The sequence below is a fragment of the Hydra vulgaris genome, chromosome 03 (assembly GCF_038396675.1).
Source record: "Hydra vulgaris chromosome 03, alternate assembly HydraT2T_AEP".
NCBI lineage: Eukaryota > Metazoa > Cnidaria > Hydrozoa > Anthoathecata > Hydridae > Hydra > Hydra vulgaris.
In genome coordinates, this window is record NC_088922.1 from 51,504,707 (window position 1) to 51,527,896 (window position 23,190).

Genomic DNA, 23,190 nt, shown 5'->3' on the forward strand with positions numbered 1-23,190 from the left:
CTGCTACTTTAAAACTAAATTTTGGTTTCATTTTTATTTTTATTTATATAACGAACATTTTTAATTTTCTTATTTCTAAGTATTTTTTTCAAGTTGCAATACAAGAAGTAGCTGTAAAAAGAAATTGAACGGTTACAGGAAACTACTATCTTAAAAAATAAACTTTGAGATATATATGGAAGAAAAAAAATACAGTTTTATTACAATAATTTCAGAAAAAAAGGTTCTTAATGCTCATTATGAAAAACATTATTTGGGTAAAATTTTAAAAGACTAAAAAGTTAATTAATTTTATTTAACTCAAAGGTTTGTCTATTAATTTCGATAATTTCGTTTGTCGAAAATATTAACTAAATCTTTAATTGTTTTTCAAAATAGCAGGGTTGAAAATCCGATAAGATTTTTTTTTTATCTCAGGAAAGTGTTTGGTTGCTAAACAACTAAATAACATAATATAGTTATCCATAGCAACTAAATAAAAAGCTATCACTTTTATAAGAAGCGCCACCTCATAATGGTGTACTCATGCCAATTTTAGTTAATATTGCAGTTGTAAAAAATCTGCAACTACCAAAAATAGGTTATTGTTAAGCAAAGTTAGGCATCCATAGCAACGAAACTAAAAAAAAAAACACCTTCATCAAAAACACGTATATTGTAAAAAATATTGTTATATCAGTATTGTTATATCGTATTATTATATCAGTATTAATGCTAAATTTAATGAAAATAAACCTAATGAAAAAATTAGTTACTAATTTCGTCCATCAAAAATTAATTTTGCAACAACTAGCTTACTGTTTTTATAATTGTTAGACAGTTTAAAATACCAGCAGTTTAGCTTCGCGCTGGTAAAACCTTTACTTTTTGTCCACCTACCAAATAAAAAGCTGGTGGATCAATTATTATTATTATTATTATTGTTTATTTATCTATTTATTTTTGTGGTTAGTAAGGTGCTCCAAGAAGTCTTTACGGTCTTATCTCAGAGCTCCACGGAATAGCAGAAAAAGCTCTCCTTACTTACAATGCCGCTGGCCAGAGCATTAAACTTTATGCCGCTGGCCAGAACCATTGAACTTTAGAACTCTTAATTCAGAGCCAGAACTCTATTCATTGCACGTGGTTGCCTAACTGTAGCAATTAGTTGGTTTTAAAATCGGCTAATTGTGTATTGTTTATTGGGTAAGCGCTAAACAACGTTAAAATAATTATTCTACGTTGTTTTCCGCTTACCAATTACGAGTAATTATTATTGATCGTAAACATTTTTACTTGCAAACTTGCGGTTTTTGAAGCTTAAAAAAAAAAATGCAACTTTGATATATTTACTTTACAAAGTTATTGTTATTATTATTTTTATTTATTATTAAACGAATACAATTGTTACGAAGGATAAAGATTCCGATAAGTCAATAAAAAACAGAAGGATTATTTTAAATAGTGATGCGGAAATTTAAAAGTTACAAGCTAAACGTTTACAAAGGTATTATTGTTATTACTTTATTAAAAAAACACTTGCAAATGAGAATAAAATGTCTTTGAAATCTAGTTTAGGAAATGAAAATAAAAATAAAGTTCGACAACTTGTAGATCGCCAAAAGAGTTATATTTTACGTTAGAAAGATTTTTGAAAAAATATTCAGAAAGTTGAAATAATTCTGAAACTAAAATAATAAATTTAGTAGAAAATCAGCTTAATGTAAATGGTATAAATAAAGACTACAATGCTTAAGAACATGCTCTAAGACCTTGCAACACAATTTTTGTTTATCATCAGAAGACTTTTCCTTATTCCAAAAATGCAAAAAACAACTTTTTCCACCGGAGATCTGGGAAGAAAACACGTGTTTTAGGCGAGTGCTCAATAATTTTGTTGTTCAAAATAGGTAACTACGAGCCATGTAGCATACTCAAATTTCTAATATGTTGATACTGGTACCAAATGAGAATGACTTGCAATAATTTTAAGTAATTGGAGCTAGCCCAACCCCATCCCGACTCCTAATTGCCTCCTTCCTAGAACTTTGTCTCCTAAGATCATAAAAAATATGCTTCAGTTTTATCATGAATTAGATCAAAATTTATCGATAGATTTCAAATTTTATCAAAAAATTTCCTTCCGTTTAAGATTTATGACCATAAGAAGCTTATAATTCCTCTCATTTACCCCTTGAAATAACTTTCTTTTAGGAACCTTACCCTAGGGGTGGGTTATTAGGGATCCAATAGGATTATCTACAATTACTTTATCTTCGTAAAAAATTTCTTTCTTGTTTACGTGGTTACGTTATTATTTATATTTTGGATGTCGTGTATCATTGAGTCATATATCAATAAATTTTGCTTTTTTCCCCGGCCTCTAGCACTCCATAGATTAGTTGACCTTATTATATATTATGTATATTTAAATTTAAAGCATTGTTAGGAATTGGAGAGCGTTTTTCTTAAAGAAATTTTGTTGTTTTGAAAAAGAATAAAAATAATTTTCAGTCGAAGTATTTTTTCAATCTCAATAGTTTTGCAATCGTAAATAAAAATGGTGAACATTTTTTTTATACTATCGTTGTTAGATTTATACTTTTTTATTCATACTATCATGGTTAGATTTGTCCTTTTTTTTTATACTATCATGGTTGGATTTATACTTTTTTCAATAAAGAATCAGAATGTTAAAAAAAAATTAATTTTGTAAAAACTTTACTTAGTTTTCTTATAAGGAAACGCTCTTTAAATTTTCCATAAGTTTAAGTTTCAATAGCTCTTCTGGTTATTTTTGAAACGAGTAGTTAGTTTTAGGATACCCGGATTATGTAAGTATCAAAGTAACAATACATACCACGTATACATAATGCATAAACGTTAGTTTTAGGATTCCCGGATTATGTAAGTATCAAAGTAACAATACATACCACGGTACGCATATTAGCTGCAGGTAATATAATTAAAAAGATTTTATAGGTCAACTTTGGGCTGTAAATAAATAAAAAATTTAATTAAAAACAACCATTTATGCGAATCTTATGGAGCAACTCAGCTTACATTAATGTTAAAAAAATTATCTATAACAGATTAAAATTGAATCACACAGGTTTTAACAATAATTGATTATTATATATTGGATTTTATTTTTTATCTTTTTAGAATGAATTTGATAATCACAAACAACATAACACTAAAAAGGTTTTATCACTAAACACCGTTTTACTTTATCTTTAAAATTAGTTTACTGAATATTTTTTATACATTTTTAAATAAGTACATAAACATTTTTGTTTTTAGATGTTTAGCCTATTCTTAAGCATAATAAAAGTTTATCCATAAAAATCGATTAAATGGTCAAGCAACAATCTAAGGGCACCAGACATTCCACTGAGATGCAGAATGCTTGCGATATTACAGAGATTCAGAATTCAAACGAGCCTCTTTTATCTGAAGGTAGTATTATTATTTATTTTTACTAACCGTTAAAAAGGGTGCTACCCATAAGTAGCGCGTTAAACTACATTGTTACGTTATTTTGTTTATAGTTGTTTCCGATGGTTATAGCTATTTACATGCCACTTTTATTTGCGTGCCACTTTTATTTGGCATTTTAAACTTTTATAATTAGTATTCTACAAAGGTTTTAAAAACGATTATGAAAACTATAAATTTACTACATGATTTAAAATTTATTTTGGTCAAAATAATTCAATAAAGAATTTTATATATATATATATATATATATATATATATATATATATATATATATATATATATATATATATATATATATATATATATATATATATATATATATATATATATATATATATATATGTCACAGCTTTCCGTGTTACTTTTTTTATTTTATAATTTTACATTTTTGACTAAAATTTTGTTTTCGATTGTTAAAGATTTAAAAAAAATCATTAGATTTAGATTAAAAAGCGGAGATCTCTTCAGACATGACAAGATCTCGGGTAAGGGGTCATCCGTAAAGTACGTCACGCTATACTTAACTACTAAATAGAACTAGGAGATCATTTGTTCTCATACCTAGAAAACTCATTGAATGAAAAGCGCTATATATTGCTTTAAAATCTTAGAAAATTTTAAAAATTTTAAAAATTTTAAAAATTTTAGAGATGAAATTGTAATTTCACATCAAATTACATATACAAACTTATAAAATTTGAAATATATAATTATACTTTAAGCATTTTAAAAAGTTTATTCACTTTTTTTATACTTGTTTTATTTGTTCGATCATTAAAAAATTATAACGGATTATTTTTTGTGGGGTTTTTGTGAAAAATCAAACGGGTATTTACATCCTATCTAATAAGTTTTTACTTGGAATTTTCGCTATGTTTTATAAATCGAAAATATTGAGCTTTATTTAAAATGTTATTAAAAAAAAAAAAAAAACTAAATAAAATAAAAATACACACATGTTTACACACAACAATCATATATTTTTTACACACAATGAACTTGATACAAAATTTTGTGTATATAAATTTTAAAACGCATTAGTTATATTGAAATCACTGAAACGCATAAATTTTTTTTATTATTAAACGTACGTTACCGTTTGTTTTTTGTTTTGATGCTCTTAGCGTGTATTGAAACATTGTTAAATTTATTGTTATTATATTATTAAAGAAAATCGAGGTTTATCCGGAGATCTCATTTCAGATATTAAATAATTTTTCTGTGGTATATTGTAAAAAAAAAAGATAACTTTTTTTTTCATCTGTTTACCAAACATTTTACCGCTTTGGGTTGCGTTTTCTGAAAAAACTTAAGTTTCCAACTGGAATTTTTAACTAATTTTTGAGAATGAATATGCTTAAAACTGTTTAAGCCATTCATAAGTTATTTTTAGCCTTTTATATGTAAATTAAATGCATTACAGTAATTAAGAATAGAAACATAATGTAAAATACTGGTGTTTTTCTGGTGTTTTTCTGAAATTGTTTGAGGATTCAGCATCCTAATAGCTTAATATCATGCGTGGTAGCATTTTACGTTATTCGATCATGTAGCCCTATTCTCACGTGCAAACATAACCATTAAATACCGCATAATGTATCATTTGGTGTTTACAATTTTTTTTACATCTATGACAACAAACGTTATCGTGATTTTTCTTAGTGCATTTGAAGATTACATTTGAGGTAGGTAAGCAAAAAAGTTACCTTATTATGCTGTACACTTTGCTTATCTATTACAAACTGCGTTTTGATAATTTAACGGCATGCAAGTTTTAACTAGTCAGTTCCCTAATGTGAAATACAAGCTAGGGGAGTATTCCACATTGACGAACTATATTCAATATTCATCTTTCTGATTGAAATAAGCTCACATATTCCGTGTCATTGTTTTTTGTCGAGCTTGAATACTATAGGTTAATATAATAACAAAACTTCCTATTCCGCATTAAGTCCCAGCAAACATGCTACAGCGGAATTTCAGTGGACCTATATAGGCATTTTGAGCGGACTGCTGTAGTTTTGCCCATCGATTACTTAGTGGACCATTAGCGGCAGCCGCCAAAAGTAGCTTGCCGATAATTAACCATCATTAAAATGTCGGAAGATTATCGGCTTGCCATTTATAGCGGCTGCCACTAGTGGTTCACTAAGTAACCGATAATCAAACTCTAATAAACCGCTAAAAAATGCCTATATAGGTCCACTACAAATCCACCAAAACAAAGTTTGCTGGGGTGATTTAAGTATTCCACATTAGAAGATAAAAAATGCAGAAATAAACTGAGTTTTAAATAAACTAAGCTTTAAATAATTTTTTTAATAAATGTAATCACGGCAACATTTAAACAAAACAAGAAACTGTCTTATAAACTTTTAAAACTATGAGTCGATAATGTTATGCCTTGTTTTTATTTTTATTTTTTACATGATTAGGCATCGCAGTGCCGGAGGTTTTCTCAGTCCCGGTTTTTCAAAATTGAAAATTATTAATCCCATAAAAACAGATATAACTACATATACATAATATTAAATAGAATAAAAAATGTATTTATTAAATGAATGCAGTTTAGATTACATTGTTACATGCATACACGGAGAAAAACATGTTAGCTTAGCATGTTAACTAATGTTAAGAAATTATGATAGAAATAAAGAAATATATTAAATTTTACATGCCTTAAAATGTGACTTTATCGGTTTCGTGGTCAGTAGAAATGAAGATGCTCTTTCTAAATAATCACCAGTGATTCGACCAAAAGTTTTTGACATTTAAATGAAGAAGGCACTGTAATTATATTTTTATTGACTTCAACGGAGCCTCGACCATTACGCAGGTATGTCCACTCATATTAGTTCATTCATGCATACGTAATATAAAACCGTACGCATTTGCTTCGTTGTGTTATTGTCAGCATCTTTTAATTTTTTAAGCATAAAAATAATAGCAATTTCGGTTTTAAATAAGTTCGAATCTCGGCGATAAAGTGCTTCAACCGAAGCTTTAATGGGAACTAAAGTTGTGATAATCTCTGATAATATTGTCACTTTATCGTGTGACAGAGCTATAGAATTAACCTGGGCTGGGTAAATATCCGTTAATGATTATTGTATAGAACATTTTACTTTGTAAAATTGTTTAAGCATTAACAGATGACTGCTCCACCAATGCCTTGTTGTCCTATTTTAAAGATAGTTATGTTCCAAATTCATCCTTATTATATATTTTTGTATTATATATGTCGTTCTTGGTAGGTGATCGTCTAATTATTAGTACTGATTTGGGTACTTTTTTATGACTGGCCTTTAACAAAATTCATTAAGTTTAATTTTAGGTCTTACATTCTCCTGATTTTAGTAAATCTTCCTCAATTTCCTCGTTCTCGGATAAATTACTGTCATAACATTAATTTTCAAGTTTTGGCTGATTTGGATCAAATTTTCTCTTTATATAAAGAACATCAATAATTGCAGATTAGTAGCAAGCAACCTTCCAACTTTTTTCATAACACTAGCTCCGTCAGTCATTATAGTCACAATGTTGCTGTGTAGATCAAAAATGTGGTGTTTAAGTTTTTTTTTTAATAGTTTAGTTTACTTTTCTGCTGACATTGACCCTGTTATTTGCACTAAATCTAAACAGCATAAGTGAGAATTTTGTACGTGACATTAAAGTTTATATAGCGGCAATTTTGAAGTGACGTTCAATCGTCAAAAGACTAAGAAAATCCTTGATTTCCGTTTTCCTGCGAGCTTCAACTAAACCTTTTTTTTTTTTTTGCTGTACCCTACTACATGATTAAAATTTTTTACTGACGTTGGCAGATTTCTGAATTCTTTAGCAGTTAGAAAGGCACATAAATCTGTTGAAGAACAAATTTTTTACACGAGTAAATGTAGCACGAAGTGTTTTATCTTCCCTTTCATAAATCAAAGAGTATTCTGTCAGTGGTTTATATTTATTTTTTGGTGGTTTATTTGAAATACTTTCTTTGGTAATATTAGATTGGGTTAGACTTTCGACCTTCACATTTAACACCGACAACATGTATATATGAAGTCCTTTTATTAAACCGCCACCAATTTTTAAAATCTTCTTGCAATTTGGCAATTTAGACAACGCTGTCTGACTTTTCTCAACCCGTAAAAATTATTTCTTTAAATCCTGAGTTGTAACTCTCGGTAAAAGCAAATTATATGGCCTTAGGTACAAGAAATGACGGCCTCGTGAAAATGAGGCTGTCATTTCTTAATGTCATCTGCTAACGAACCTTTTTTTATAAGCCTATGATGATGCAATCATCAAAAAAACAACTACACATATTATTGACATTGAGATAAAACATAATTTTGCGTGCTACTCCTCATAAGTCATACAAACACGATATACGTAAGTATACCGTGTTTGCTCTATGATATTAAAAGAGGAAAAAAACTTATTTGCTCTATAAATAATATAGTTCCGACAATAATTAACAAACTTTCTGAAAGGTTAAAAATTTAATGATCCTAAAGAAAATGTTATTAAAAAGATTAATTAAATTGTTTAAAAGATTAGTTAAACTTATATAATTATAACAAAATATTTAACATTAAATTTATTTACTGTGATCGTAAATAATATCCCAAAGCAAAAAAAAACAACTAGAAAAATTTGTATTGAATAAATGAATTTAAATAGATCTTTTTTTGATTGGTTCACAGGCATGATTTCTCGATGTGCTAATGATGCTCTTATAAACCCATCTCTTCTATCCAAATACCGATTGAATAGCTCTTACGACTTCTTAGACGCATATTTCAATAACTTTTTCATGAACAAGAAAACCAGGTACATGCATCGGAGTATCATTGTACTTTAAAAGTTTATCCTTTGACAATAAACATGTAAGTAAAGGTTTATGTACGTCCAAACTCAATTAATTAGATCAAAAAGCAAATCAGCATTTTCACTATGTATATGATGTTTTCTACTTCTTACATTAGTGTTTCCGTATTCCATTTTCTATTTGTGAAATTCAACCATTTTGCCTGCAAATGTAGCCCATTTTCTTTGTATTTAAAATTTTCCAGAAAAACTCCAGCGTTAATTGCATGGGTAATTTCATAAAGACACTTTTGATCATCTGATAGCGGTTTTACAACTTCAGAGTCAAGTTCTATTATTGCATTAGGATAAATTTTTATTACGCTATCTTTGACTTTGAAACAAATAACCTTACCTATAAATTTTTTAATAGAATCAGAAAAGCTATTTTTCGATGTTTTATGGTTTCGTTTTTCCACCAAGCTGAATCATAAGATGTCGGAGAGGTAGTTCATTTGTATGAAGAGCACAAACTATCCACATTAATTTTTTATCCAATTTATGTTCAAGGTAGTGGATAACACCTCTTTTTAAACCAGTGCTTAAATTTGTTGTGTACGCACCAATGGCAACTAAAGAGTCTCCAACATTATGATGCACAATTCATTCGTAAAATTTAGGGTTCGGACTGTCTGCGCAGATCTGCGCCGACAGTGTAATTTGTCGGCGCCGACAAAATTTACTGCTTTGCAAACGATTTTTTGAAATCAACAAAAAAAGTATTAAATTTAAAAAATGTTTTAAGTAATATTTTAACTTTATTATAAATTCAGTGATTAGTAACAATAGGAATTTTCAAAGAGACTTACAGTAATAAAAAAATATAATGCTGGCGCTTATTCGGTGATTTCTTGACATTCAATTTCATTGAGAATTGCACCTTCTTCAAGAATGTAATCAGTCTTGTTGTTTGTGTCCATCAGCACGCTATTGGTATACAAGAATACCAGCTTTTCAACTCTCTCATTCGTAAGACGATTTCTTTGTCGCGAGTGAATAAATCGAAAGGTCGACCAAGCTCTTTCTGTTGTAGCCGATGAGCAGATCATTTCGTTTATAGGCTTAGCAATTTCGTAAAGAGCAGGATACTTATCGCGATCGATAATGTTCCAATAATTTTGCGCGTTCATCTTGAATATTTAGCCGTTTATCTTGAATATTTAGCCGTGGCGCCGTGGTTAGAGTTCTGGCTCAGAACCCAGAGGTCCTAGGTTCGATGCCAGCTCTAGCCCAACAAGCAACATTGGTACGGAAGGGGGTGTAAACTTCTTGTTAAATGCTCTCCCGCGGTGCTCTGTGATAAGACCATAAAGAATTCTGGGAGCACCTAAAATAACTACAAAAAAAAATATTGGTTCCTCTCTTCTCTCAGGCAGCGCAGCCATTTCTCCGATAAAAGCAATCAATTCATCTCAGCAGTGTTAGCAATTTCAGGTTTGATCTTTTTGGCGAATTCAACTGCAGTGATAAAATCGGTTTTATCTTCATTCAAATATAAACCTTTTGCGGCATTTTTGGGCGTTAATATGAAAGCAATTCCAATACCTGGTGTAAAGAGAAAATCGAGACGAGATTGTACTTTTTGTTGTATGTCTTTATCGTCCATATATGAATTGCACATTTGACCAAAGTAATTATACACGAGAGACAATGGAGCTTCATCACTTTCTAGCTTTCCGATTACATTGGAAGGAAATCCAATGCTTTTGACAAGGTTAGAGATGCGCATATTTTGTCTGCGCAGATCTGCGCAGACACATTTTCCGAACTTTAGTAAAATTTATCTGTTATTTGCTCAGCTGCAGCTTCTACTCTTTCTTCAGAATTGTTAGTGAAATAAAATTGGTATTTATCTACAGGTTCATAACAAAGTATTATCATATTAACACATATTATCATTCAAAGATAATCAAATATTATCATTCGTTGTCGTTTTTTCAGCTCTACATCGGATTTCTTTGTTTAACTGCAATTATTTCAAAGTAAAATATCAGTATTTTACTTTGAAATAATTGCATCTTTTGCAGAAGCTAAAGCAGCAGTAGCTATGACTGGTGCAGTTCTATTAGATGACTCATACTTATTAGCTGCTTGAGAAACCCTGGTAATATTAAAGTAATTTTTTTTCCAAACTGAAGTCAGCTTTTTCTGAATTATTTGCATTTTCGTTGCCAATGTCCAAATTGTCTATTGTTGTTTGAAATTCTTTTGCTATAAGAGAAAATAAATGCTCAAATTATGTTAATTAACTTTAATGAAGCACTTAAACTATATTTTTTAATTCACAGTTTTAACAAAAATTTACAAAAATATTTTTGATATTTTTGCATCTACCTATATCCTACCTATTTAGAATGCCAAATTGATCATAAATAAATAGAACACGTTTAAAAAGCAAATCGTTCAGGAAACTATTACCTCAGTAATTTTCTCACAAATTAGCTACAGGACCAACTTTATAACAAATAAAAAATCATACACGATTTCCTGTTATTTACCAATTTTTATGGTTTTTAATCATAATGGAGAGAGGGATGTAAGCCCCAAGCCCACAAACTTTGATGACTATGTTTAATGATTTATATTAGTAGTATTGTGTACATTGAAAATAACAATAATAAGATTGTTATACTAATGTTTTTTTTAGAGTTTTTAGTAAAAATGACACTTTTAAGCAACCTGCGCCCACACAAAACAGACTTTTTAAAAGAAAAAAAATATTCACGTTTCTTCCAATATATATATATATATATATATATATATATATATATATATATATATATATATATATATATATATATATATATATATATATATATATATATATATATATATATATATATATATATATATATATATATATATATATATATATATATATATATATATATTTGTAAAATCCATAATGGTAGACAACTTTTCCTTGTTTCTGTCTACCTTGTTTTTATGGCCTTAAGTAAAGTAGCTCCAAAACTTATGTTTTATTTTTATGTTTGTATAATGTCTAATTGCTTTTTGATGATTGCATTCCCATAAGCTTTTTAAAAAAAGGCAGAAAAATGCCATTTTAATAAATTTTTAGTAAAACTGACATTTTTCAAACGCCCTGCGCCCCCTCTAGTTAAACTTTCTAAGAAAAAAAAATTATTCACGTCTCATCTAATATCTAAATACATAAAAAAATATTGTGCGCGCTCCCATATCCAAAATTTAAAAATTACGACCCCCCCCCCCCTGTTTATTGTTATCTTAAAGCTTATTAATTTCTTTTTTAAAGAAAATGTATTTTTAAAGAAGATGTATCTTTTTTTAAGAAGTGTATTAATTTTTTAAATTCTAACCAACATGATAAATTTCGAAGATTTTCCCTTTAAATTAAACTTTTTCGATAACTTTTTTATTGTACAATTGAAAATATAACTATTTTCTTCAATTTTATACTAAATAAAATTTATTTTATTGATATGCATAAATCATTGTTATTTTTATATATTTTTCATTACGCTTTGTTTTGTTCAATCTTATAGAGAATCCAGGAATTGATATTTGACAATTCTGGGATTTTGGGATTATAAAAAAGGCTGGGATCCCGGGATTTCAATCGCTGTACATGTGTATATATATAAATATAAAGTGATGATATTATAAAAACAATATTCCACAATTGGCACTTTTACTCTCTCTACCCTCTATCTATACATACATAGTGTGAGTAATATATCGCATTTTGCTTGCGAAAAGGCGATTTGCCTACGTGTTCAGCAGTTTTGCGCTACGCAAAAACATATAGACTTTTAGAATATTTAAATTATCTTTTGATTGTCGTTAACGTGACGTTTATTCAGAAGAAATAAAGTATTTAACCGCAATTGTAAACTAATAGATTTTTTGTTAAAGAAACAGTTTGTTAAATAATTTTTTTGTTGTTGTTAAAAATTAGTTAAAAAAATTAGGTGTTTTAAATTTTAGCTTAAGGAATTAAATATATAAATTTCTTTTAAATATAAAATTTATTTTTAGTCATAATAGTTTAAAAAATGCACGATTTATTTTGATGTAAATATTTTATTAATAAGATATTTTGTTTATTGATAATTCAATAACGTAAAGTTTTAACGACGTTCGTTTAATTTATGAAAATAAATTATGATCACGAATATGTTATCGGTAACTGATAAACAACAAAAAAAAACTCTTTCTTGTTTAAAAACATTAAAATGAGTTCATATATTAAATAAGAAAAAATTTATTAACAGTTAATAAAATAACCAAAAACCAAAATCATAAGAAAATAAACATAAAAATCATAAGAAAATAAACAAACATTATTTTACGTTTCATGAAAAAAATATTTTTTTCAAAGTAAAATTTAGTTCATATTTGAAAAAAATAATAAAAATAATTTTTTATATAAGAACTTAGATTTTATTTGTAACTTTTGTTATAGTGAGAAAAAAACAAACTGTTTGTATGATTTTTAACGCGTTAATAAAATAACTTTAATTACAATGCGGTACTTGAAAAGACGCGAATGACGCAATATATCTTCTAACGATGCAAAATATATTTGATGAGTTGACTTAGAAATGCGTTACGCGTTTTCGCTACGCAGCGAAATCTCGTAACAAGGCCTGCCTGTGTATATACAGTGCTATCAAAAAAAAAAGCATAAAATATTTTGTTCATTTCTTTTTTCGAACATAAAAAAATAGATAATTTGCTAAAGGTTTGATATTTTTGCACGACAGGAAAACTATTTCTCTACAACTTACATCTAAATAACAAATTAATCTTATTGTTACTCTTTTTATTGACTTAGAAATGCTAAGAACATATCGGAAAATGAAAAAAAATGAACTTATAAAATAATTTTAATGCTATATGATAACGGTTGGACCATACAAGAATAATGACAATTAAAAAAGTTCATTTTTAACTTACCTAAATTTTTATTTTAAAAAATTCATTTTTTTTTTAATGCGACAAATCTTTGACACTTTTACAAAACAAACCTCCCCTATGTGAAATTTTACGGCAAAAAAATATTTTTTTATAAGTATTTTAATTGTAATAGTTTATGTTTTAAAAAAATACACTTAATGATTATCTAAAACCTAAATTTGTTCCCAAATCGGACTTTGACCTTCAAGTATTGGAATTCCATGTTCTTCAATAACTTTTGAAGTTGAGGTCAGAGGTATCAACATTGTCCTGATCATACCACTCAATTGTTTTTTTGTCCAAATTTGAAAAGACACACATAAGTTCAGATAGACGTTGAGTAACTAGGCGATGATGTCTAATTTTTTGAATCTCATTCGAATATCCAATACTTGAGCAAACTGTTTTGTGTTGTTTCATTGATTTGATAGTGGCAAAAAATAAACTGTAATTGATACAAATTCTATTTGGTAAGGAATTTTGAATACTTGGACATGAGTAGTCGTATGGTAATCAATTGAGATTTTTTTGTAACTGTCGTGAGTAAAATTATTTTGCAAAGTGGTAAGTTTAAAAAAAGGGACGCAAAGTTCTTCTTTGTATTATTGCATTCAAGACTATCTTCTCCTTGGAACAAAGAAGGAGGTGGTGGAAGAAAACCAGTTGGAAATAAGATGAAACAGTGAGCTGCAATGATGACCACAGCAGTTTTGATCATTATATTTTATAATTTGAAAGAATTTTTGACTTTCTTTGACATGTTTAGCATCCCACTCTGCTCCAAATGTTTTAACTGTACACATTTTTCACTGTTTGGTTTTATGCTTTATGTACTTGGCTTTAGCTTCAAATCGATTAATGACTATGCTAGACCAAATTTGTGCAAGAACTTCACCTGCTTTATCAAAATTTGCCTTCACCATAACTTTGTCCGTTATTTCTCCTCTTGTTGGATTCCAAAATGATCAAATAGAATTATAATTCCCGCTGTCGTAGTTGCATATCATTTTTCTTGAAAGTTTCCGTATTATGTTTAAATGTTTCCGAGTTTGCAAAATTTTAACACATTACGCAGTGATAAAAAAATTAATTTAAAATGTTATTTGTCAGATCACACTGTAGCAAACCACCCCTTACCCCATGTGATATCTGGTGACACTTTCCAATATCCCTCCCCCCTAAGACTCTAAATCACTTATTATTTAAACAGCCTCTAATGGGTCGTGCTGCACCGTTGAGCCAAGATGACAAAAAATGCTCTCTAACTTAGCGAAAATAGGTCGTTCCATTAGTTATATGGCTAGAGTAAAGCGCAGCCAAACTGTGATTAAAAACTTAAGTTAATAGCCTCATACGTGAAGAACAAAAAAAAGTTCTGGACGCCCATTAACATTAAAGGCCGGGTGAATAAAAAAAAGCAATTGCGTTTTTGGAGTAATTGCTCAGCTTTACGTAAACAAAAATTTGAGTAATTTCGATCAAGTTTTTATTCACGTAAAGCTGAGCAATTACTCAGCGTTTTTGTAGTAAGTTGCTCAGCTTTATGTGAATAAAAATTTGAATAAAATTGATTAAGTTTTTGTTAATGTAAAGCTGAGCAATTACTCCAAAAACGCAATTGCTGTTTTTATTCACCCGGCTTTTAATGTTAATAGACGTTCGGAAATTTTTTTATTTGTATAACTGATGAAATTAGTTCACCATTTTCCCGAAATAGTGAAAAGTAAAAGATCTAGATAGTAGAAGAGTACTCTGAACGCCGAAACACAACGTGACCAACGGAATCAAGAAAACATCAATTAATCAAACTGTTAAATCAGTTGTCAGTTTGAAAGATAATAAAAACGTATGACGAATAATTTAAATTGACAGGTAAATTCAATATTGCTAAAAAATTTTGAGCATTGTAAGTTAGTGAATTTAAATTTCCAGTGGTAAGATTTGTGATACAGTAGGTTTAGCTGAATTTAAGTTTGATAGTTGATTGACTAAAATTAATATCCAACTATCATCGTCCAACAAAATAACCTGAAATTCTTTATTAACTGCACGTAAAACTGTTGTGGAAACAGGTGCAATTGCTAATTTACGTACAGTTCACAAAGCTTTTCACCTTTCGGGAAAAACTTTATCGAAAACCACCATTGACAACAAAACACATAAATGATCAAATAGCTTTTTCAAAGGACCACCTAATATCGAAAGAAAAGTGGCAACAAATGTATTTTCTGACGAGAAACGGGGTTGTCTTGTTAATCTGGATAGAGGGAATTATTATATTTTCACGATTTGCGTAAAGAACCAGTAACACAGCAACGGCGTCAGACGGGTAGTGGTGTAATAATTTGGTGTGCAATTGTGTACCACGGTAAATCAAAATTTCGTTATTTTGATGGAAAAATGAAGGCTAAAATTTTTTAATTGTTGAGAATTTTTACCACGTGAAGCATGCCATTGGTGGTGAAAATTTTATTTTTGTATGTATGTATGTATGTATGTATGTATGTATGTATGTATGTATGTATGTATGTATGTATGTATGTATGTATGTATGTATGTATGTATGTATGTATGTATGTATGTATGTATGTATGTATGTATGTATGTATGTATGTATGTATGTATGTATGTATGTATGTATGTATGTATGTATGTATGTATGTATGTATGTATGTATGTATGTATGTATGTATGTATGTATGTATGTATGTATGTATGTATGTATGTATGTATGTATGTATGTATGTATGTATGTATGTATGTATGTATGTATGTATGTATGTATGTATGTATGTATGTATGTATGTATGTATGTATGTATGTATGTATGTATGTATGTATGTATGTATGTATGTATGTATGTATGTATGTATGTATGTATGTATGTATGTATGAATGTATGTATGTGTGTATATAAGCATAAATGCACATTAGCCACACTTATAATTATATTTTTAACCGTCAAAAGTCAGCAATATTTAAAAAATAAAATCTTTACTAATAATATTAATAATAAAATTATATTTGTTTTTTAATAATGCTTTTTATATATTTTTATCTATAAAATGACAACATTATTTATTTAAAGTTAAATATCATTTTAATAATATTCATAAGATATACCAATTATTCCACTAACAGTTGTTGTTTTAGTTTAAGCTGGCTTGTCCATGAGAAAATAAAAGATGGAGTATTAATAAAGTTAGAATTTCTTTCAAATTTATATCATTCTCAAAAACTTACTAAATACTTTTAAATTATTTAGTTTAAACCTGATAAACACTTAGTAAGAGCGTGCTTAGTCTGTTTTTGTCAGTTTTCAACTGTTTGCGACTGCTTGAACGTTTCGTGACTGCTCCTCAAACATTTTGTAATTATTCCTAAAATTGTATTTGTATTGTGAATTAATCGAAATTTACAACGTTTTGTCATATTAAACAAAACCATTCAAGTTAAGACAGAACGCCTGATAGGATTAATAAGAAGGTAAATGGTTTGCTATAATTTTAGGCTGTTTTTTTTTCTTCGGGAAATAACACTTAAGTATTAGTAGCTCATTTAGTAGCTGAAGCAAAAGAAAATAAAAAAAGTTAACAAGACAGTCATTATCTCTAAGATATCAGAAAGCAGCCTACAAACTATTTTGCGTTATCTTTACTTTGTTTTTGTTTATTATCGCGTTTTCTCAAAACCAATAAAAAACAAACAAACAACGCGTTGATAATTTTTAGCACTCGATGGATACAATTTGCAGCAATAAAATAAACTTTTTAATGCAATATGTGACCATGGATTGAAACATGGGTTGACCCAACACTCTATAATCTATGCAACAGTCAGCTGTTTGGAATAAAATTGACGAAAGTTTCTTGCAGCAACCAAAACTGCAAATGTAAGGTAAGGTTTTGGCTTTTGCATGTATAGAAACTCACAATATCATAAATACAAAGTTTAGAAAAAAATTCGTCATAACTCTATATTATGTCACTGGTAGGGTTCAAACTTTATGAGATCATATTTTTTGAACAATGAAATATTTTACTATAAAATTTAAAAATTATTGTTAAATATAAATCTAGTTAAAAGTAGTTTTAAAAATATTTTATAAACTTGTTGCTCTCAAATTTGGGGCAGTAGGGAGGGGAGGGAGGTGAAAATTTAGCGGCTTTTTTGTTCCCAGAATCCAATCATCGCAATTTTTTGCAAAGCATTCTTATTTGACATAAGTATTAACATATAAATGTTTGGAGTTTACTCCATGTCTGGAAGTTAGCTATTTCAAAGACCAAAAAATGCTGGATCCGCCCTGTTCACAATTCTATTAGCTCAAAAAAATAGTATCGAACAAGTTTAATTTCTTCTAAGAATCTCAAAAAACAAGAAAACGCAATAAACTATTTTGATTTAACATTTAACATGATATGAAACTGATATGAAAGTATTATTCAATTAACAAAGATTAATTAGAAGTTTTAGTGAAATATACTCAATAAGAATAATTTTGTAACATGCAGCTCTAAAAATAAAATAATTAACAAGTTACTGGTAAAAAAATATATACATCAACAAATCTTATATCTTTTCTTACTTATAGTAATTTCAGGGGGGGGGAGGGGGCATTTTTTGATGTTTGAGATTACTCACTAGACATGGAGCAAATTCAAAACATTTGTATGTTTATACTTATATCAAATAAGAATGCTTATTTGACATTTATAAAAATTTCGATAATTTGAGGCTGGGAACAAAAGGCCCTAAAATTTTGGTCTCAACTACCCCAAACGTGAGAGCAACAAGTTAATAAAATATTTTTTTTACTATTCTCAACTAAATTTATATACATCGATAAGTTTTAAATTTGATACAATAATCTCTATATAAGAGTTTGAACCCTTTAATTTGAGGGAGCTTTAATTTTGTTTCTTGTCTGTCCAGATATAATGTAAGGACTTCTTGGAGCACCTAAATACCTAAAAATAAAAAGTATTGCTTTTTTATAGAAGGCCCAAGGTGCTGAAGGTGAGGGAGAAAAATCCCCGAAATTTTTTCTTGTAGCATTTTTGTAGTTAAATTAGTTTTTATGCACAACTTATAAGTAAACACAACTTTATTGATTAAATCCATTCACCTTTTATACTCATACTTAAAAAAGCGCGTTGTCAATATTTGAACTTTTACTTAAATATTGGTACCAAAATTTAATATTAATTCCAAAATACCAGTATAATCCCTGATTTTATTAGCATTAAGTATATAAGTAAACATAAACTGTGATTGGTATATAGCAAAGCTAATCTATCAATTTATGTTTATCTGTAACTGGTGTTTAAAAACGAGTGTTTATTCAACGTGCATTGTTTATGTAATTTTATTTTGATCAAGTAAAAAGCGAATAAATGAAGGAAAGTTTTAAAATGGGTAAATTTTTTATAAAAAATAAAAATAAGATATATATATATATATATATATATATATATATATATATATATATATATATATATATATATATATATATATATATGTATATTTATATCTATATATATATGTGTATGTATGTGTGTATATATTCTTTTTTCTTTACTTTACCTGCAGTATTTGTAAACTTGAAAGCAATTTAAAAATTTGTGCATAACAATATATCTAAATTTTTAACCAATGCAATTTTTGTGCTGATGATATTCAATTATTTGCAAAAATTAGGAGCTTGTTGAACCTAAATGATGTACAAAATGTAACTGATGTCATCGGCCAATGTTATAGAGAATGAATTAAAAATAGAAAGTAATGCCAATACAAAGTAATTAAATATCAAAGTAGTTCCCATGTTTTATATGTGCCTTTACTATATTTAATACCTCAGGTGCATGTATTTTACTTGATAACGAGAATACTGAGATAACAGTAGGTATAGTCTAAATGATAAACTTAAGTGGGTTTTTTAAACAAATTATTTAATTTTGAAAACTTACCTAATGCTTGATATTCTCGAGAAAATTTTAAAAACTGAAATCCAATTGTATTTATAAAATTTTATCCTGCTTCTTTGAGTATTATTTTTCGAGTACTTTCATTAATAAATAATAATAAACAGCATTTAAAAAAAGAGTGACAATAATATTACTTTAACTAAACTCAGGTTTTCAAAATCCACAAGAATTCAAATCAACTTCATCAATTATAAAATCTTTTTGTCATCCCAACGTTGGTTAAGTTCTTCATTCTTAAAGTTTTATACCTTCAATAATTAATCCAAAAAGTTTTAATATACTGTAAAAATTATAAAAAAAAACTAACTTTTCAAACTCTCTCAAAAAAAATTTTTTTTTTTCGTTTTTATTTTGATTATCCTCGTAAATTAATAACCTTTTAACAAATGTTACTAGTGTGTATTTATTTATAGTAAAAATGTTTACACTTATAGTTTTTATATTACATTTTTTGACGCTACCGTAAATCACAAAATGTAAGGTAATGTGATAAAACTAAACTCATATCCCAAAAAATTTTAGTTATTAAAATAAACTTAAAATGAAAAAGTAGTTTATGTCAAAATTAAAGTTAAAATGCTGGTAATATTTTTTACGTTAATGCGCGCAATTAATTCTAACGTCGCGAATTGTTAACGCGATGATTTAATGCAATTAATCGAAAGTTTGAGTATTTTGATATAATCATGTTTGAGTCTAAAACATTCGGTTAACCTATTATTTGAATAAAAAAATTTGCAATGATTGATTTAAATGATTAAAAATAAGTATTGCGTTAATTATTTAGTAAGTAATTTAATATATTAATTAATTCGCAGTTTTAATTGTGTTTTTTTTAGTTTATTTCTACAAAAACGTAATCTGATGAGGTAGTAGGAAAAAACGTAATCTGATAAGGTAGTAGGAAAAAACGTAATCTGATAAGGTAGTAGGAAAAAACGTAATCTGATAAGGTAGTAGGAAAAAACGTAATCTGATAAGGTATTAGAAAAAAACGTAATCTGATGAGGTAGTAGAAAAAAACGTAATCTGATAAGGTAGTAGGAAAGCCCACCAATCCAATAAAGTAAAATTATCAACAAAATAAATAACATGTTTTGTATTTGGGTTATTCTCCAATAATTTATGTCTAAACACCGAGTAATGTTAGAAGTGCATTTGAATGACAGTTAAAACTATCTTTCTCACAATTGAAAATTAGTCACGTATAGTATTTTTTTAGAGAGTTAAAATTGTGGGCTAAAGTCACCCCATGTGTTGGGATGACTTTAGTCCAACTAGCAAAATGGGACTAAAAGATGCATTGAGTCAATAAAAAACAGCAATGTAAAGGTACAAAATACATAAATTTACAAAAATAAGGTTTTAAAAAAGATTTTGTGACTAAAGTTACATAAAAAGTATAAAAAATGAAGGTACAAAATCAACAAGTTGTGATTTAGTCTAAATACTATTAATATATATACACATTAAGTCATATGGTTTCACAGGAAAGCCTTGGAAGTTTATCTACAGAATTTTTTTTTTTTTAGATATAAATAATGGTTTATCATACTTTTTGAGATATGTGTGTTTAATCTTATCTTTAATACTGATCTGGATATTTTGTATTTTGAAGCTGGTTGTCTTTGAATTAATTTAAAATCTTTTAATGTGTTATTGCGTACCTGTTTTAAAGTATTGGCTCTCCGCTTACATAGTTTGTTTATAATTTCTAGGCATGTTTAAACTATAAACTGAAATAGTTTTACTCTATACTGATTTAATGGTGTAATACAAACATTGTTACGGATCTAGTATTGTACTAATAATGCAAAGTTGTAATTCTTGTTATTACAACACATAAACTAATACTTACAAATATTTATTAAAATTATTTCACAACGGTATTTATACTACATTTAGTATTTTATGCCTGCGTCAAAGTAACCCCATGTAGTGGGCTAAAGGAAGCGCATTTTTTTTAAACCCCAGTTACTAAAACGTTATAAACCTTTACGCTTCCAAAACAAGATAGAACCAAACACTGATAATTTAAGATTAATTAAGTGCATATTTAAGTGAAATACCTTTACTAGGTATGGATGAAAAAGTTTGCACGACTAAAATAATACAGATTTTCGTGCCAAAGTGCTGTTTATAAGAACTTTATAAAAAATTATAAATTATAAATAAGTTAGACTAAATAGCTAATAAAATTTCCCACTATTTGTCACAAAAAGTTACCCGGCATACCTTAGGGTACTAAATATGAACAATTAAAAAAAAAAAATTCAGCTTTGGCCAAAATTACCTTAAGGGCCAAAATCAACCCATTTTACTGGAACTGCTATGATAAGTATACTTTAGCCTATGTCATATTTTGACAAAACTCAAAATCCAGGGACACTATACTTTGCAACCTTTATTGTTTACATCAAATTGATCAGGATTACGTTGATCTTGATTTTTTAAATTTTTCATGTTTTTTATGGAAAATATTACTTAAAACTTTAAAGTAAACTTTATATTAATAGCAATAAGATACTGAAAACTTATTAGACTGGAAAAAAATCCATTGGTTAACACTTCGCTTAGAAACATCAACAATGTCAAAAAGGATCTAGTTTTCTGGACTAACAAGGTTACGAAGATTCAGATTATTGTCTAAATTAAGAACTTTATTGGGTGGATCGCGTCTGAATACCTTTGGCTTAACATTAATAAGCAAACGTGTTATCATTTCTACCTTTGTGATATCAGTCAGATCTTTTTCTGCTAATGCAAGAACAACTGCTTGTCATCTAAATACAATGTGTGACGTTTTAAGCTTTTTGTAAGAGCATTTCCCAGATCTTTATGCTTCCTACATCAAAAATAATTCTTCAAATCATGAGAGTATTTTAACGCCTCTAAGTTGCATCTTGGAACAGAGGCTGCTATTTTACTTTTTAGGAACCATGGGACATACATAATACTTATAAAGAAGCTAGTATCGTTAAACCTTTCCTCCTCGTCAACTGATAATATTTTGTGAGTAACTTTATTCATCTGAATTGTTTAGATATATAGAGCATTAGCCATAAATTCTGCCTCATGCAATGCACCAGACTACGGGAATCTGAAGTTTGTAATAACTTTGCAAAGTAAGAATATACTTAGCTTGACTAACTTGCGGTAATCACATCTAGTCATGTAAGTTAAAGTTTCTTTAGTTTTTACATAAAAAAAATTAAACCAGAAGCTGGAGTGATATCAAGATAGATACATTACCAAGCCTATTTACCTCATTAAAAAACTCTGACCAGATATTTTTAAATCTAGTAAAAAATAATTTTTGTGGACCCTTAGTAACTCCAAACAAAACTTCTAAGAAATGTGAAATGTGGACTTCATATATATGGTGCCTACAGAGAACCCAGAAGATGTTTTTGTTAATACTATTAGTAATGTTTCTATTGCTTCATGGTATTTACCAGCATTGCAATTGGTTATACCAGAACTAAGTGCAAAAATCTGATCTAAAAAACCATTGTATTAAAGAGTATTAAAGACTGTTAAAAATAATTTTTCCTGAACTTCTCCCTTTGAGTTTTCAATAATGTAAATACCGCAAAGGAATGTCTTCTGAATCTGGAGCATCTGAAGTGAATACACTTAATGTCAGTCTATCATTTGTAACAGAGATGTTATCCGCTCACAAACTTGCTTCCCAAGTTTAGAGTCAAATGTATAACATTAATCTTTTGCCTTTTAACTTATCTATGATTTCTTTCTAATAAAATCACTCTGTTACTCGATCCTCACATATCGTTTTCTATGAAGAGTTTCTATGATAGAGAGATATTAACATTTTTAGTATCAACGTTAACAGCAATAAGAATAGTAGTTAGCATACTGAAATGGCCTCTATGACTTATATTGTATCATTTTTTTT

General features: G+C 28.2%; 1 protein-coding gene across 14 annotated transcripts in view; it reads left to right on the forward strand.

Annotated features, from left to right (window-relative positions):
- Positions 1-1,223: 1,223 nt before the first annotated feature.
- LOC100207264 (polyamine-transporting ATPase 13A3) overlaps positions 1,224-23,190 on the forward strand; it is a 34,449-nt gene continuing 12,482 nt past the window's right edge. For 2 of the 14 annotated variants that reach the window (XM_065793589.1, XM_065793591.1), the window contains exon 1: positions 3,268-3,438. In XM_065793589.1, coding sequence (XP_065649661.1) covers positions 3,336-3,438 — 103 coding nt within the window. In that variant the 5' untranslated portion in view covers positions 3,268-3,335. Of the gene's footprint in view, positions 1,487-2,895; positions 3,092-3,144; positions 3,184-3,267; positions 3,439-18,519; positions 18,706-23,190 lie in introns of those variants that run through there. The other 12 variants (XM_065793588.1, XM_065793592.1, XM_065793590.1 and 9 more) reach the window with 12 other exon arrangements.